This window comes from Colius striatus, chromosome 2 (assembly GCF_028858725.1).
Source record: "Colius striatus isolate bColStr4 chromosome 2, bColStr4.1.hap1, whole genome shotgun sequence".
Lineage (NCBI taxonomy): Eukaryota > Metazoa > Chordata > Aves > Coliiformes > Coliidae > Colius > Colius striatus.
Genome location: NC_084760.1, coordinates 107366273 through 107384681, shown reverse-complemented (window position 1 = coordinate 107384681; position 18409 = coordinate 107366273). Strand labels below are relative to the sequence as shown.

The 18409-nt window shown below is 37.7% G+C and overlaps 1 protein-coding gene across 4 annotated transcripts in view; it reads left to right on the top strand.

The window, feature by feature from the left end:
- IPCEF1 (interaction protein for cytohesin exchange factors 1) overlaps nt 1-17381 on the top strand; it is a 72717-nt gene extending 55336 nt beyond the window's left edge. For 3 of the 4 annotated variants that reach the window (XM_061989009.1, XM_061989008.1, XM_061989010.1), the window contains 3 exons: nt 4109-4487; nt 13420-13610; nt 16947-17381. In XM_061989009.1, the coding sequence (XP_061844993.1) occupies nt 4109-4487; nt 13420-13610; nt 16947-17147 (771 nt within the window). In that variant the 3' untranslated portion in view covers nt 17148-17381. The remainder of the gene's footprint in view (nt 1-4108; nt 4488-13419; nt 13611-16946) is intronic. The other variant, XM_010205168.2, reaches the window with a different exon arrangement.
- The last annotated feature ends 1028 nt before the right edge of the window (nt 17382-18409 follow it).

Below are 18409 nucleotides of genomic sequence, written 5' to 3'. Positions count from 1 at the left end.
TCTTAAGACTTCTGATTTTGAAACTGCCTTTCTAGCAATGAAGATAAGTGAAGGGAAAGAACTATCTTCTTACAATGATAAAACTGATTCTTGTCTCTACCTCTGAAAAATAGATTATAAAAAACCAAAATAGGCATTCTCCCAAAATCTATCCTATTTTCCTCTTTTGCTGTAGAGTATTTGCCCAGAATATTGCTTCCTGTCTCCTTAATTTCATAAATGAGAATAAATTCTATGCACTGTCATGTGTCTAATCAAATTGAATTATCTAATAATTAGTCACTTATTGCCCTATAAATCCTGTTTCTATATAGTTGCTTTTCTCAGTGATCTCATGGTCTCTTATATATGTTTAATGTTTACTTAATTCTGTGTTTAGAAATGAGTTACACATTTTGGAATGGTAATGCAACTGAAATAAGGAATCCTGTGTTTAAGCCTTCCTCTCCCCCACCTGAAAATTCGCATCAAGGGGTATTCAGTAATATACTTAGTACTAAATCATCTCACTGCATCTCATGGAAGGGAAATGTCTGCTGCCACTTTGGATGTGGTACAGGTTCCTGAATGGTGTGCTGAAATGACACCCAGTAGCTGAGGTGGGCACAGTAGTAGCTAAGCTACTAGGAACTGTATTTGAAATGTACAGATGGGCTGCAGAAGCTTGCATGGTCACAGGCAATCCTGTGTACATCTCCTTTTATTGTTGCCTGTCTGGCAATCTTTAGTTTGTTCACATAAAACTGGGAGTGCATGTCACACTGTCACCCACTTGCCCTCTTCTGTTTCGGTCAGCTAATTCAGTCTTCACTTCCTCTCCTGAAACAGTTGTGTAACATTTATCACTGTAAATCAATCCACCTGGCACACAGGGATGTGTCGTGTTCACTGTTGTGTGACACATGATTATTTTTTGCCTATATTAGCTGGAAGTTAGATGTGGCTGAGTGGCTATAAATATCAGAGTAAATAGGAACCTTGGCAATACATCTCCAACAGTTATTCTGAGCTGAAGGTTGATAATGAAACATCTTGAATTCTATACCTCAGTGGCTTGCCTTTAAGAGGCTGTAGATGTCTTTTCCCTCTGCTCGCTTCCGAGTGAGTGCCAGCATTTTTCCAGATGATGAGTTTTAAATAGGTGCTGATTTTTTTCAGTTTTCTGGCTTTCTGTCTTCCTGCTGCTTGTCAGTCTATTGCTTCACTGGTGATCTCTGCATCTCATATGCACTCCTTGAGTGCTGGCCTCCATGTTTTAGCGAAAGATGTGTGGGAGGCAGACAATGATATAGGTGCTAAGGGGTCTTGCTTCCTCATCCTTTCCCTTAAAGATTATCTTCTGTTCAGCCTTTACTTCTCTCAATTGACTTCCTTTCTCCTTCGCCCCAGATTAAAATCCCTTCCCTCATGGACAGTTAGCATTTTCTGAGAAAAGTTGTCATGTTTTCATCTTAGAAGTGTGCACTGGAATAAGCTCCAGCCGCCATGAGTCTGTCTGTCTTATGTTTACTTACATGATGGGTAGGAACTGTTAGGTACCATCACATCTGTGTTTGACTGCAAGTCAGAGTCTTCTTTCACATTTCTTAATCCCCTTTTCCATTCTGGACAAGTTCTAGAACAAGATAACCACAAGAAGGGCCATGAGAACACAAGCTGCTGGAAACTCAGTTCTAGGAGTGGAGCTCTTGGTTGTCTTAGGGAAGGCTGATTAAATATTTCTCATTGTCTGTTAATTAACTGTAGAGTTTTTAAATTAAGCTGTGACATCTCAAACATACAATGTGTTTGGGTTGAAACTCTGTAGGTACACCACTTTTGGAAGGCCTGTTTGAATCTTTTCAGACTGCTACTGAAAGAAACCCTCATCTTTGAAACCCAGCGCAGCATCAAGAATACCACAGGCATTTTTTAAAATGATAATTCTTCCTTCTGTGGGACAAAGGGATTTTTTGAAACAGGAATTAGGAACTATGGACATTTTGGAAAATCAAACCAATGCTGTCTTAAGCAGAAAGGCCTCCAAACTTCTTGAGATCAACTCTAGACTGAAAACTCCTAATCTGGAAACTAATAACTATGCAGGTGCAGGCTCTACGATGTGTTAGAGTAGAAAACATTTTGCTGTACTTCTAGCAAAATATTTTTGCCTGCTGTTCCATTTTATGCTGATCCAAAGCATTTTGAAACTTGGAAAATAAAACAGTAGTGATGATGAGCTTTCTATGTTTATGCATGCTTTTGGATACTGTGGAGGAAAAAAGCAAGTGAGGTACAAGCAAATTTTAGTATCTGCAGGACAAATGTTAAACTGTCAATCTGCATTAACTTCCCTACTTGTGAATGGATTTACAGTTCAAAAACCAGCAGCTACAATAGATTACAGCAGTCCCAAAAGAGTAGTTGAGGTGTTACATGGTGGTAATTTTTCTCTAAAAAATGCCCAGAGACTCATTGTTCTCCAATGAAATACTTATGATCTGCTGGCTCAAGAATCTCTTTTTTAAAATGTCCTCAAATGGACATTTATTATTACACAGATGATTGCAAAACTTCCAAAGGAATTTCTGAAGTAAGTTAGGTAAATATTTGACACGTCAAAGAAAAAAGCCAAAACACAACACATATGCAGAGAAAAAGAAACACATTCTGGCAGTCAACTTTGTTCTCACTCACATTTTTTTATTTAACACAAAAGGAAAATGAATAAAAAATACATTCCACTATGTGAGGCAAAGTTTTTGTTTCAACAGCATTTTCTTTTGCATGAACAAATGCTAGAAAAATAGAAGTGAATGCTAACATCTCCCTCTTCTGTCTTCGAATAACTGAAACTAGACCACCCACACCACGTGAGCAAAATGTGAACAAGTGTTCAATTGTACTGCTTGCATGGACAAATGCTTCAACAATTTGTCTTTGCAATATGAACTCTTAGATTAAATGCTTCAGATCACCTGTGTTCCCATAAGTGTTTTTATCACTCACAGGTGTAATTTGTGACAATAACTTCATCTTTTGCTTTAGGATGCATTTGTGAAGGTCTCCTTTTTAAAAAACAAAAAAGCACCTGAAACAAAATGTTGTACTTCTTGTAATAGAAATATAAATTAAGTCTGGGGCTGTAGTGTTTGGGACAGTCTTGGACAGTGGCTTTGAAAATTTACAAAAGTGAAGAAAGTACTACAAGCAAATGGTGATCCACAGTCTGATATTAGTCCTCATCTTTTGAATTTATTAGATGCTATATGATACATAGGAAGGCAAATCTGCTTTGCTGCTTTTTTTTAATGTAATCAGGAAGTAATATACACTACAGAAACACTACATTGCAGAAGTTTATACATGTAATATTTTTTGAAGAAATGTCATTTGCTTTGGTTTATATGAATACATATTTCTAGTCTACAATGTTATAGAAAAATATTCCAGGCTAGTCCCTTTCTTTTGTGTTTGCACCTTGTCAGGGTTACCCTAGTTACACCTTCCCAGTAGTTTTCAATATTTCCAGTTATCACCTGGTTTAGTCCTTACACAGATCTACTCTGTGTACATTTTGAGAATAGAAACTTGCCTTGAATGAACCAGGTAAAATGGCTTTGTATTCTAGGCAGGTCAAGTTACTTCACTACTCAAGCGCATTTCTATTTGTGATTATGGCATTGGTGGCTTTATCTAGTGATTTAAGACAACTTCATGTCCAGTGGCTAATTCAGAATTTCTCTTCTGCAGTCTTGATGAAACCAATAAAGTGAAGACAAAGTAGAGTGAAAATGTGTAAGACCTAGCATGAGAAGCTACATTAAACACAATATCTTTCCTTGTTTTTTGTTCCTAGGCATTGACAGGTTTTTGTCTGTTTTACCTCTGTCTTCCTTGTGGCCTAGCTTCTGAAGTTACAGCTCTATAGGATATTGGCTGACATACTTCAGGCTTGCTTGCATGGATAACTATCAGTTACATAGTTTGTGTTTAGTTAGCATTTCAGTTGCATATCTAGAACATGTAGAACAGAAATACCTTGGAAATTTTATGAATCCATGAAATAATTTTTCTTCTCCCTCCTCACCCTTCCCCCCCACCCCCCCCTTTTTTTTTTTCTGGAAAGCAGGACCATCAGAAGTCCTCCTTTACCTCAACTCTGTCGAGTGAAGCATCTTGTTCTCTCTCCTCTCCTGAAAGCACTTTCAACTCCCAAGAGTCATCATCTTCCTTGACATCCAAAGTGGTTTATTCCGAGAGGCAATCCTGGCTTGACCTAGTTAACAACTCTGCCATGGAAGAGGGTGATCAACCTTTAACTTTCTGTGTACAGATTCATTCTGATGAGTCACCAGAAGTAGACTGTGGAGAAGTGGCAGAAAGCCAGGAGATCCAGGAGGTCCAGCTTTCCAAGCCAGGTGGTGGATCCCAAAATTCGTTTTTAGGTCCGGATACCCATTGTCTAACTGTGCCAGATGCAATAGGACAGAGGTCACCAGCCAAAGGTGAGCTAATGAGAACAGAGATTTTTGCCTGCAGAGCCATACAATATGGGAATTCAGGGTTTTTCCTCAACTTCCTTTCCACTTCCTTCCTTTATGCTCTTCACTGAAGAGTTTTCCAGTGGCATTTAATTTATTACAGATATTTGATTAACTGTACATTAAATATATAGCCTAGTATCTAATTGGTGAGTACTTTTACAGCTTTTCTCAAATTTTACATGTGTGTTAAGATCAGTGCCTCTGTATAAAATACTCACAGACTTATTTTTACTAGCTTGATCTATTTCAGTACAACTGTCTTTTATTAGTTAGAATTGAACCAAAATTTTAAGAAAACATGTAATAGAACTGACACCCTAAAGAAAATGGCATATGTAGGAAGTGATGAACATGAGGTTAGGTCAAGCCAATTTAAAAAATAAAAGCAGTTGCATTTAGTTTTCCAGGGGAAAGAACTGCAATCCTGGATTAGGAAGTCCATTAAGACTGGATTTTATTTAAGCAAATGGGTATCTGCATAGGTATCCTCCTACTGCAATGTACTGCTAAATTAAAAAGGTGGTATAGTTCAAGAATTGGGTCATTGTTACTGCTAGTAACTCTCCTGCCATACCGGGGCAATGTATCTTGTCTTTTGAGAAAAACTGCTTCTTCCTGCATTAAAGGCTGTTGAAACATAAGAGGAGTTTCTGGCATGCAATATATTGAAAGGAGAAAATACTGAGCATGCTTCCTAGAGAGGCAAGGAATCAACAATATTCTTGTGCATCAACTCTACTCTTGATTCTAAATCTTTGTAAAGATTTTGAGATTTGGAGTACTTTGTTGCTGAAAGTGCATTATTGTTTCAGTACAATGCAAAACAAAGGTGCATCCGAAGGCTTACACTGAAGATAATGCAAAGGTTGAGAGAAGCAATACTTGGATGTGTTGAGCATTTTAGATATTTCTCTCGGGGTAAACTGAGCATTGATTGAAAAATTACAGTATAAGGCACATTGGTTACGTTATCAGTCTTTACAAATACTAATAGCTAGCAATCCTTTAGATTTTAGCAAATGTGAAAAATAATTCACTGTTTTGCAATCAGCTTCATTATTCACCTTCTAGCTTACACTGCCAGAGACTTCTGTAGCAATGAAAATCAGTAAGAATTAAAACCTAGAGTGAACATATATACTGTTCCTATGTGACAGAAAAGAGTGGATGTTTTGAGAGAGGTACTGGGGAATCTATTTCCAGCAAACTCTGTCTCTGCAAGTAGTGAGAGACTGGGGTTGGCAGAAATGAAGTCCCTAATGAAAATGTCACAAAGATGTAGTAAATGCATTATCATCTGAATTTTTACCTTTTGGGTTAAATTTCATTAAGTAATGCTTTTGGGAAATGTTATTAGGTACATGTGGGTGAATTCTTGGAGTGTAGATCATATATATTCCATGTCATATAGATCCTGTTGAGCAAGATTCAATGATTGCTCTTCAAAAAGGTAAACCTTTGCTTCAAATATGTTAGTGTGATATTGTCATAAATTCTGCTAAAATGTATAATTCAATGCTTTCCGTTGTAATTCTATGAGATACTTTTATGGATGGTCATAGAATTAGCATGACACATTCATAATCATTTAAAGCATAAGTTGATAGGCTCAATAATACTAAACAATAAAAGTGGTATTAAAATGTAAAAATTGTCATATTTTTGGTATATTTATGCTGTTTGCAGGATGCTTTCATTTTCCCCAAAATATTCCTGCGGAACTGAATTTCTCTTTTGTTCACTGCTTAGTTTGATGGTCAACCCTGATTACAGAATGATTCTATCCTAACGACACTGGTGATCTTGGATGGAATTCCAGAAATAAGATCATTTCAAGAAGACAGTCACTATGGAAACTGTATAGCCTCACTAACTAGTGTCTGCATCATAACCCATTGTTGAGCAAGCAAGACGAACAACATGCACACATTTTTCTTTCTTTTATTAGTATAAAGAAATGATGAAGAGTGTTCATGTGTGGGGCCCTCTACCACAATGGACACTGAAAACATAAATGAAGTAATTTGCAAGGACATTATTTAAGCTATTTTCATTTGAAAATGAAGTAGAAAAAAAGGACTAACATAAAATAACATTTCACTTCCAAATGAAAGTTATCAAAAGGATACAATTCTTGTTCTGTACTTTAACCCCCAAGAATTTCCTCCTTCAGCTAGCTAAGTATGTACACTAATACTGTGAGATTAGTTCATATTATGGGGTAAAAGCTAGCTGAAAAACCTGATGATTTACAATAACTAGAAAGAACACTCTCTTTATTATCTGATGTGAACAAGAATGCGTACCTCTGTGCACTCCATATAATTTGCTTTGTAAGGCTTCTGAACAGTGCATTTCTGGCAACTCATCATATTGCAGACTAATTAGACTGAACCCAGTCATAAATCCATCTTCCCAGACATAAATCCATCTTCCATTGACATCTGTCCTGAAAGTTCATGTCACGTATGTAAAGCCAGCCCTGCTGTTATCAGAACAGCTATGTGGTCTTTGAACTCACTCTCTCAGAGCCTTCATGTATGTCCACATTCTCTCCTTCTCCTTGCGAGGACAGAAAAAACCTGTAACACACTCTGCTTTGTGGCCACATTCTGCTTAGTAAAACCCCATGAGTATCTTTGGGTTGTAACTGATAGCAGCCTAGAGCTGAGCTAAAATTTTTCAAGAACTGAGGAGCACTTCTGTTGTCAAAAGTCAAAAACAGAGGCCAATGTGAGAAAAGTTGGTACCTAGAAGAAAGAAAGAGTAGCTGTAGCTTTGTGGGAAGAGCTGCTCATGAAAATACAAAAACAGTGAAGAAACCTCAGCAATGAGTTACACAGGGAAGGAAAAGTTTCTTAGTGTTAAATGGATAAATCTTTGTAAGAGAAACTACAGATTCAATTAGTGACCATAGATTATTTGTCAATGAAAACAATTTAATGAAATCTTCTAAGCAACTCGAAGTGTTTGGTGCAAGAAGCTGTATCATATGAGACTTTTAACGACCTTTCGTGCCGTTCTGAGTGCTGCTATGACCATTCTCAACCTTAATTCTCAGGGCCAACTAGTGGGAAGAGGTTATATACAAGAGAGTAATACAAGGATACGAAAAAGGAGAGTTTAACACTTTTCTCTTTTGAAAGAAGATCAGCATTTTATTTCCACTACTTTATGTGTACCTTCAACACTTCCGTGTTGCAGCTTGCTACATGCACAGGGACAAAGGCTTGAAAGCTGCATATGACACAAAGAAACTGAAAGGTAAACAAGAAACAGTTGAGAATACAAACAGCTACCTGACTACGTGCTCTGTATCCAGAAGCTGGCCTTACCCCATCCAGGATGGCTAAACGTGCTCTGCAGCCAAACTCCATCTTTTTTTCTTCTGGCAACCACTGGAACAACAAATATCTGACTATGACCCACCACCATAAGAAACTATGATAACAAAAAGAAGTCATAGAAACATGGAGAAAAGAAGAATGTGCACTTCTGTTTTTCTAGGGATCATCTACTACAGCTATAACATCCTTCTCATCTTTTCTGAGGGTATAATAGCCATGTGGAGTTACTGTGTCTTGGCAAGGAGTTCTTATGGCATCACTTATGGTTTACTTATTTCACCTTAGCTCACGGTAGCTGGTAGATCTGATGGTGTGTGCCAATATTTTGAAAAACCTGAAAATCTTTTCAAATACCACTTGAATTTTATCTGAGTTGGTTTTGTGGGAAGGAGTTGGTTAAATGGGAGCTGTATACACTCAATTCCGTCTTTTCTCAGAACTGACATCCTCTTCCCCTTTGGAGTCTGTCTGTGCCAGTAATAGTCAGAACAGATCCTCTGGTGTGCTCAAGTCCTTTTGTTCCTTCTGAAAAAATTAGAGAAAATGTCTAGATTGTGGCTGAGACTAGCCAAGAAGTACACTTATGGTGAGAACAACAGCATAGAGAAACAATTGTGTTTGAATGGTTGTTTTGTTTGTCCTAAAAAATGCTTTAGAAATTACAGTGTAAAACACAGTGTTACTGTTTTCTGAACTCTCTGAAAACGAGACAGTTGTTTGTGTTGTTTCCAATTCAGTCACAGTTTGTTAAAATACCATCCCTTCCTGACAAATCTACTATACTGTCACAGTCAAGAGCATCTAGCTTTTGGTGGTAATGTACTTTTCCTGTTATTTTCTCCCTCTCTCTCCTACTTTTAATTCTGCATTTGCCAATGAGGAGTTTGCTTAAGCTGTGCCCACCTAATTCAAATATTTCCTCTCTTTTCTGTCTTGTAGTTATGTGAAAAATATTATTTCCCTGATGTGTCATCCTACTCCTATTGAAAAGTTTACTACCATTGTGAAAAAGGGATGAGGGTTATCAGGAGTGGGTGGGTAGGTAGGTAAGAGTAAAAGTGATTTATTAATTTTTTGCTCTCCCCAGCTGGGGTGTATGTTGTCCCTTTGGCAGAATTGGAAACAGAGGTGCTGGCACAGCTACAAGAACCTCCTAAGAGTAGCAAAGGCAGTAGGAAGAAGTAGATCTTTTTTTTTTTCCATGGGATTAATATACAGTTGCAGAGCTGAGATGTCAGAGAATAGGAGAATAAGTATTTACATTTCAACTTAGATTTAGTAAGATATATTCTACTGGAGGTAGTGCAAAAAACTCTTTCTGCCAGACATTGTCAACTTCTTTACCACTGGGAAACTCTAAGCTTGATTTTTCATAGCTGTTTTTTGAAAAATTCTAGATAATTTGACTCTGCTAGGCTTAAAGAATATTAAAATTGAGATTTCAGTCGAGTTTCTGTATTGCAAAGTGGGAAATCTCAATGCCTTAATGTCTTCCACCTGTGTCAGGTTGGCTGACAGGAAGGTGGAAGCTGAAAATTGAGGAGGTGAAGAGCTGGGGTGTTGAACCTCTGGCAGCTTGTTCTTGACTGAGATATCTCCTATTAGAGGGAAATTCCAGACAAGTGGCACCAAGCCACAATATTGTGTTTTACTTCTCCTGAAATAGAATTTGTCAGAAGTTCTGACTTGTCTGAAATGTTTATTTTTTCACACCCCAACCTAGAAGGCTTTTTTTCTCTTGAGTATTAAAATATCTCAGGGTAGAACTTTCCTTGTTCACAGGACAGCACTGGTTTTTTTTCTTTTCAACTTTCACCACTATGGAGTCTGACAAAATTAAGAATTATACAATACAGGTTTGTTTGTTTATTTGTTTGTTTTTCCAGAAGTGCTATGAAGCTTTAGCAGGCTGTGAGGCTTTTTGAGTGAAGGGCATGGTGCCAGGATCCCAGGAAGACTGATTCTTCCAGCAGCATCACTCAACACAATTGGTTATAGTTAATACTGCCAAGAGAAGGGAAAAGTGCACGATGCACATGTTCTCCTGTGTGCACGTACACATTCATAAATGCAGACAATATGTAATATCCTTCCGCTGTTGCCATTTGCTCCTTAGCACTGATCCTTCAGCAGATCCTCAGAGAAAAATGGATGTATTTTAGCTTTAAAATAAGATGAGATAAATAAGTGCTGTAGCAGCATTTCAGTTTCCTAACTTGCATGCCTGAGACAGAAAGTGCTTAGCTTGAAGAGTACTAGTGGAAGAGATAACTTGCAATATTATACTTTGAAATGATTTTGAATGTGCCTGATGTTAGCTGTGTGACCCAGTTGGACTCACTCCAATGCAGTGATAGTGGGGCCCAACCTGTCTATGTTATTAGAAATTTTTGCCAGCAGAATACATCCATCATTATAAACCTTCAGAGGTTAACAAAGCTCAGAGTAGGGGTGGTACATTTATCTTTGGGAGGCTGACACAAACAATCTGTTCCTTCTTACACCAGGCCCTGAGCTTATACTGTGTGCTTTTGCATAAATTTTTACCTTGTAATGGAAAGCAGAAATTTCATAACAATCAAAAACTATGGTCTAGACAGCCCAGGTTTCATAAGAGGAATCCAAAACACTGCAGCCTGAAAACATGGAACTGGTGTATGCTTGTGCTTCTATTAGAGCCTTGCTCATCTGCAGGTCAGACTCAAGGTGGAAGGGCATTAAGCAATGGCAAGTTCTGGGAGAATGTGCTGTGTATGTTTGAATCTGGAGAGAAAGTCGAGTCTGCTTAAGCCTTGAATCATGTTACTTTATCTCTGTTATCAAAACTTAATTTTCTCTCAGCTGTTTTGTGAGGAAAACAAGTAAGCAAACCATGGGTGCTGGTTTCTTTGTTTACATTCATGGCATTAATAGACTTGTGTAATACCATAATGCACCATTGTGTGAGTGAGGAGAAATAGATTTTCTTATCACAGATCCTTTTGGTGTTAAAAAAAAATTTCTTGTTAATTGATTGCTCCACATAATGCTTCTCCCCTTCCTCTGTAGTTCTATCTTCCCCTTTCAGATTTGGAGCATCAATCTAGTATGTTCAGTGGCACCCTGAAGCCTGTAAAACTTGGGCTTTCTGAGCTTGACTCAGTGAAACTCAGGACACTGAAGGTAGAAGTCTGATAGGTATCAGAGAATCTGACATCAATTTATAGAGGTTTATTGGCAGACATACTCTTTGTCAATAGCAGTAGTATCTGCTTCTTTACCAAAGCACAATATTAAGGTGTCATCTTGTTAATTTTTTTTAACTGTTATGGGAGAAGTTCACTGCTCACCAGTGTAAATAAAGATGGAGATAAAAGTACTATATAACTCATACCTGGCTCTACACAGCCTGTAGATTTCACTCACTGCTGTTTTATGTATTCTGAAATCCTACTTAGCTACTTCACTATCACTCCCTTTATCCACCTAATCTGAAGAATCTGGCATATTCTTTCCCTTCTGGAATTACCTGACCCTGATCAATCCTTTGGGGGTGGGAGTAGTGGAAAAATAAGAAATAGGAGAAGATTTTCAGGTCACAAGCTTGAAAGAATGAAGGAGCTGAGTGCACATTGCTAGGCAAGTGCATCATCTGTGAGTCGTCTGTTATGTTTTTCTGCCTTTAACTCCATTTATTCTGTGCTGAATATTACAGTCCTTACCTACACCTACTAGTGCATGGAAGACATCAGGCTGCTTAGCGTGGAAGAAGAGAGTTCAGTGAGGGCATTTTTCATGCTTGCTGCTTGTTACACTTTTGGGATACTGGGAAGAATCACGAGTTAGCCACAAAAAAATATCTGGAGCAGTGATCTTATGTCCCCCATGGCTTGACTACTTTTTAAAGTTGCTGGATAGGATAAATGCAATATTTTTTCTTCTTATATACTCCTTCTTGGATATCTGATAAAGGTCAATTTGTCTCTCAAAGTGATTCTGTGTGTAGTCCTGATGGGTAATGTCTACAGTAAAGCTAAGCCAGTCCTGTGCAGGAGCTGCCTAATGAAACAAACAGCTGCCTCATCCCAAGAAAGTAGTCAGGAAGCTAGTTATAATTACAAACCTTATGGCATGAGCCAACAGTTTTCAGGAAATACTTCTGCCGTGTATTATGCCTTACACTTGATTTTTTTTTTCTATTTCCCCCAGCTTGATAAATATACAACAGTTCTCCTTTTCTTCCTCCAACACTGTACCAATGTTGGAAGCTATATTTAGTTCTTGTCAAGGTACAGTAAGTTTTTTATACTCACAAAGCAGTGAAAAAAGGGCCAGCAACACAGTGAAGGCAAATGTTTGTAGCATATCATAAACCTTTCTTGAAGCCCAAATATTCAGAAAGAACAGGGGTTTAGGAGGATGCTGTACTCTATAAAACATGGAAAAGACAAGGACTAGTCTCCTAAATGTGCTGATATGTTGGAGAAGTCTTTTTACTGTGACACAAGTGATCAAAAGGATGTCTGCCTTTTGTTCAGAAAATGTTTGCTTACCAAAGATGATTTAGAAAAGTCAGTGTTTGAGTTTTTATGAATAGAAAAAAGTGCCTAACCAGTTTGACTGACAAATGGAGGATTGCAGCTGCGAAGAACCATGGCCACTGTCATCAGTGTAGCAAAACCAAATGTGATCTCAGTGAATCTTGAGGGACTCATTAATCCCCTGAAAACACCAGTAACTAAGATTTTCTTTCAGGAAACACCCAAGTAGAAAAGCTTGCAATGTGGAATGAGGGACAAGAAGGGAGCTGTGCAGTCTGTTACTGAAAAGGGCATTTTGCCAAAATGCCCATTTATATGTGTGATACCTCTTTAGTTTCTGACTGTTCATTTTTAAGTTGTTTTATTCTGAAAAATGTCTCTATTTCAATTTTGATCTTATTTTACACTATTTCATTCTCATCTGTTTACTAGCTTTTCCTTTCATGTCTGCTCTGTCGTGGAAGATGGTGCTGCAGCTTGGGAGCCATCAGAATAATTAAGGTGGAGAAAATCAAGGCTTTCTTGTGAAAAATTCTATGCTGCAATCTGTGAAACTCAGGGATTAGGTATCAGCTGCCCCAAGGGTTCTTGCTTTAATCTGTTTTCTAGGGGCCTTCTCTTGGGGCCCTTGAAATATTCCTATGTTTCATTTCATGGTTCAATTTTTTTAAACTCTGGTTTCAGTAATTCCCAAAACCTGGAGACAAATCGATACACCAAAATGCCAATTGTTTAGAGTCTGAGATGTATTCAGAGCATTAAAGCAGCACTCTGACAGTGGAAATGCATGCTCATATCTCTTTGGATCAGGACATGATTCTTAAAAACTTTGGAGTTAAAAACATTGGTAGTATATCTTTCTCATATATATTATTACCCTACAAATTATAATAAAAATTGCCCTTGGTTTGAACTATAATACCATTACTTTGACTTGGCTAAGAGCCTTCCTGATGACTGAACTTAATATTGCTGCATCCGCTGCCATATTCCCATTTCATACCCAATTTATTCTTTTCTTTGCAGATCAGGAAAAATGTGATGATGATGAGATGGAGAGACTTTACAAGTCATTAGAACAAGCAAGCTTGTCTCCCATTGGTGACCGTCGTCTGTCAACAAAGAAGGAGCTTAGGAAATCGTTTATCAAACGCAGCAAAAACCCCTCCATCAATGAGAAACTCCACAAAATTCGAATGCTGAACAGCACATTAAAGGTGAGGTCACAGAGGCAGCCAAAGAAAAGCCTGAAAGGAAGAAACAGTTTGGCTGAAATAAGAAGTAAACCTAGACTTCAGCCAAACTCTAATTACATATTCACTTAAAGCCCCAGAGAATTTGGTTAAGTTTTTGAGATTGCTTTCTACCTCATTCCAAATACTGATCTGTGTTTTGCTGTTCAATTTGAACTTGAAGCAGAGGCAATAGTTCAGAAGGGACTCTTCTTGCAGAAATTCCAGCTCATTTGGAAAATTTCATAAAGAAAGCTTTTCTTAGTTAACTGTAAAGCTTGCAAGCTCAGCTGAATACACTAAACAGAGGAGCTCTAAAAACGGAAGAGCAGACAAAGTATGGTGATGATCAAGGACATGAAAATGAATCTCAGCCAAAAAAACTTTTCCTTATGTGATGTACAGGATGTGCCAAAGCTATTGTAAAGACCTCCTGTAACTAAAATATTTTTAATAACAAAAGCATCCTGCTTTTTTGTTAGAAATTTATCATGAACTAGAGGAATGGAGGGGTTCAGGGGACATTTCATGAAAGGGTCGCTAAATCTGACTGGATTATGGGAATTTATGAAGCTGTTTACTTGCCAGCATCAAGTGGCACAGGATGTTAAAGCCTGTTTCTAGATGTTACTGAGGGAAACAGAAAGCTTAACCATAGCATTTAAATTATAAAGGAAGAAGGAATAAATGCAAACCTGTGACTTTGCTTATTCCTTTTTGTATGTATTAGAAACAGGAATTGAGTATCTTGTTTATCCTTAATTTGATTGTCAGTTGCAGTGAGAAGCTTCACTTTGGCACTCCAACCAGTGTTAAAATTCCTGAAGGTGAAGTTGAAAAGACAAATGGGAATATAGGCATTCTCCCTAGCTCCATATGAGATATATTGAAGTCTCTCCTCCCCACCAAAAGGTCTTCAGTGACGTGGTACTGACTATAGTAGTACTCATTTGGATCTGCAGTAAAGTGAGCACAGAAAGTTTAAAAACTATGCCTGTTTTATAGATCAGGAAGCTAAATATAGAAATACATTGCAAAGCTTTGCCTGATAGGTGCCCCCCTAATAAATATAAGAAACACTTAGTAGAAAATGGAGTTTTCTTCATCTTGTGGGGGAAATCTATTTACTTAGTATGGAGCTGAATGGAAGTCTTACTGCCAGCCGCAAATAAGGAGGATAGCTTTGCATTGATTTAGCACAGGAGTATTGTACCAGTTGTGATAGCCGCATTTGTAACCTTAGGCTTGTCTAACATTTGTGTTTCACAGGGAAAAATCTGTTTTGGTGTGTTCATAATACATAAAATATGTTGATCTTTCTTTTCTTTCCTCAAACTAAGAAATTGGAGCATTGACAAGACAAATATAGCACAGACACAAACAAAGTTCTATACACAGCAATGTTTAAGTTAGCCTGTCTGAAAGGCAGATGCCTGCAGTGGGAAAGTGCCATATTCTTTGGACCAATGAGATTATGTACTTTTAAGTCAATTTTCTTATTGTATAACACAAGACATGACAATATTTTAAATGTAAAAATCAGGAAAGTTTTGTATCTGATCCATATTTACCCGGCTTTAATTAAAACCCTATTAGTTTGAGAAGTGATTTATGCAAGATTCAGTGCAATTTTAATTTTGGACTTTTGACTCCACATCTTTAACAACAGATTAATGTTGCTGCCACAATATATCATTAACAAAACATGCTTTGGAAAGTTTAGAAGAGAAGGAAGCTGGCATGCAAATGCATCACAGACTTAATAAATGTGGGAAATAGATTTAATGGTACAGGAAATTCTAAGGCATGGCTTTTTACCATCAAGATTGTCCACTGAAAATACTTGCCTCTCTCTTCTACCTCCCTATCTCCTTTTCTCTTGGGCTAACTACTCATATCTCTGCATCAATGCCAGAAGTCTTCTTACAAGGACTGGTACTACATCTTGAGGGTTAGAATATGTGTAAACCAAGAGGTGAACTTGGTTTTATGTTTAAAAAGTGGCTCAGGCATCACAGGGATTAGAGTAGTTGTTGCTCATTTGAGATATAAATTTGAAAGCAGACAATGGCTACTATCAGAAAGTGTCATGAATATGTGGGTGTATTTTCAAGGTGTTTTCAAGGCAGCCGCTAACACAGAGTGTCCTCTGGAGTGATGAAAACAGGTGGCAGCAGGAGAAGATGGTTAAAACTACTACGTTGCTTTCATACACAGACTGGGAGGGACAGGGTCAGGCAACAGGAGTGAAGGTTTGTTAGTGCAGCATGGTGGCCCCATTAAGAAACTATAGCTGCTAACTAGAGCTCCTCTATCCTATAGTCCACTGCATGAATAGACAACAAGGGCTGGAAAACCAGGTTTGTTGTGTCTGAAAATATAAGAACATCAATGAATATACATATCTGAAAGGAGGGAGTAAAGAAGATGGAACTATACCTTTTTCAGTTGTGCCCAGTGGCATGACCAGAGGCAATGGGCACAAACTAAAACACAATAGGTTTCCTCTGAATATCAAGAAATACTTTTTTTATCTTGAGGGTGACTGAGCATTAGGGCAAGTTGTCCAGAGAGGCTGTGGAATCTGCATCCTTGGAGATATTCAAAAGCCACTTGTACACGGTCCTAGGCAGCCTGCTCTAGGTGGCTCTACTTGAGGAAGAGAGTTGCATCAGGTGACCCCCAGAGGTCCCTTCCAACCTCAACCATTCTGTGATGTAAAAATTCTGTGCCTATGTTATTGACTTGTTCTGTCAATTGAGCCAGGAAGCCTGCAGTATACAGTCTGAGCTGCTCTGGTCTAAAAGTAGAGACTAGATTTAGTAGTAGTAGCTGGTGGTAGATGTATTAGCAGCCACATATGCTCTAGTGACCCTACTGCCAGTGCACAGGTTATGCACAAAATGATTTTCTATCTAACTCCCAGAGAATAGACATTTACTGTGTGTCCAGAGAATAAGCATTTTTTGAGAAAATTGAAACTGGTGTGAATTACAGAAATAAACACTGCTGCATCTACTTCCACATAAATTATGAGACAGCTTAACAATGTCTGATTATCACATGAATTCTCTCATGAAGTTTTGCCAAGAAATCTAAAAAATCTACATAAAATCATGATCTTGCCTTCAACTGGGATGAATCTCTGCTGTGGATTTAATTTTGATGATTTGGATTCTAAAAACAGGAACAAGTTGCCAGGAGGATGGATAATTGGTCATCTCCTTGTGACATGGTTTTCTAATGTTCCCAGAGTGTTTTTTGTTATGGACAATGAGCTTGACAGTTTTTGTAGGAAATAACCACTTGTTCTCTTCCTAGTGTAAGGAACATGACCTGGCGACTATTAACCAGTTGTTAGAAGACCCAAAGTTGACGGCAATGAAGTACAGAGAGTGGAGGAACACAAACATCATGTTGATCCAAGATATTTATCAACAGCAGGAGGCCCAGGATGTATCCACAGAGAACAGTGAGGAGCAAGAGATGACTCCACAGCCTATCACTGAAAGTGCTATCTGAGGCTATGGTTCGATGGTTTATGGCAAGATTTTTCCCTGCAAGTCTTCACATACAGGCACTTTAAACTACTGCTGGTGTGTTTTTTTCCAAGTGTTCTTCAAAAGGAAAACAGCTCATTCTCCAAAACTTTAAAATTCATCTTGTAAAACTCATTTCATGTCAAAAAAATGAAACACTCAAATTAAAAAGGCAGGCCTGAACTTGGGCTCCATACCTGCAAAGACTATTTTATGAAGCAGCAAAGAAATGTTTTTATGTCTTTGGAGAAGTAAATTAACTATGTCTAGCTCCTGGAAGTCATAGAACCATGTAATATGTACTGTATAAATGTGAGATCCTTGAGGTTGATTTAACCATGTAACTTACTGTTAAAGGAAACTAAAACAATGCCAACAAGATGCAGTCTACGCTCTACCTTTTTACTTTTTAAGACAACCTGATTTTCATTTTAATTTTCATCTCTACATTCATTCACTCTACAAGTTTAAACTGAGACAAATAGGGTAGTAATTATGAATGAGTTTATACTACAGATAGCTGTCAGACACCCAGTTTGTGCTCTGCCTGATGTTTTATGAGTTTCAAATTTATTTATAGACCAGACCAAGGTACTGTCTTTCTATATGAAGAAGAGAAGATCTCTCAATGTTTGTTAGTGTATAATTTACTCTTCAGTGAGGCAGCTAACCCTTCAACAAGTTTCAACTTTTCCTATGGACTTAGAATCCCTTGGAAGATTTCTTATTTTGACAATTGTGAATATATAAGGTACAAATTCATCCTGGACTCCTACTTAAGAAGGTGATCAAGTTCACAAAGCAGAAGCTAAATAATTAAATTCCTGATGTAGATCTGAAGCGGTAAAACATAGCTGCAAATATTGTTGTAAATATATGTAATTTTATGGCTTATATGAATGTAACTATGTACTGTATATATATTTTATTTATGTATTTATATATGCTGGATTTCCTAATGTAGATAGGCACACACGGACCAGACTCACCCAGAAGAGTGTGCTTACAGGTTGAATTGAAATGCCTCTTCGTTTTTTGTTCCATTATGAATCACAGTAATGGCTCTCCGCAACTGAGATTAACAGGACATCTGCTGTAACTTTTTAATCTGTCTTTCTAGCTTTGAGTTTTAGATGAAGAAAATCTGTACAACTTAGAGAAGGACATAGGATTTCTAGAAAGTTTCAGGATTTCTCTTTGGACAAAGAAAAGTATATTAGCAGGTTTTTCTGTAGGATCATAACT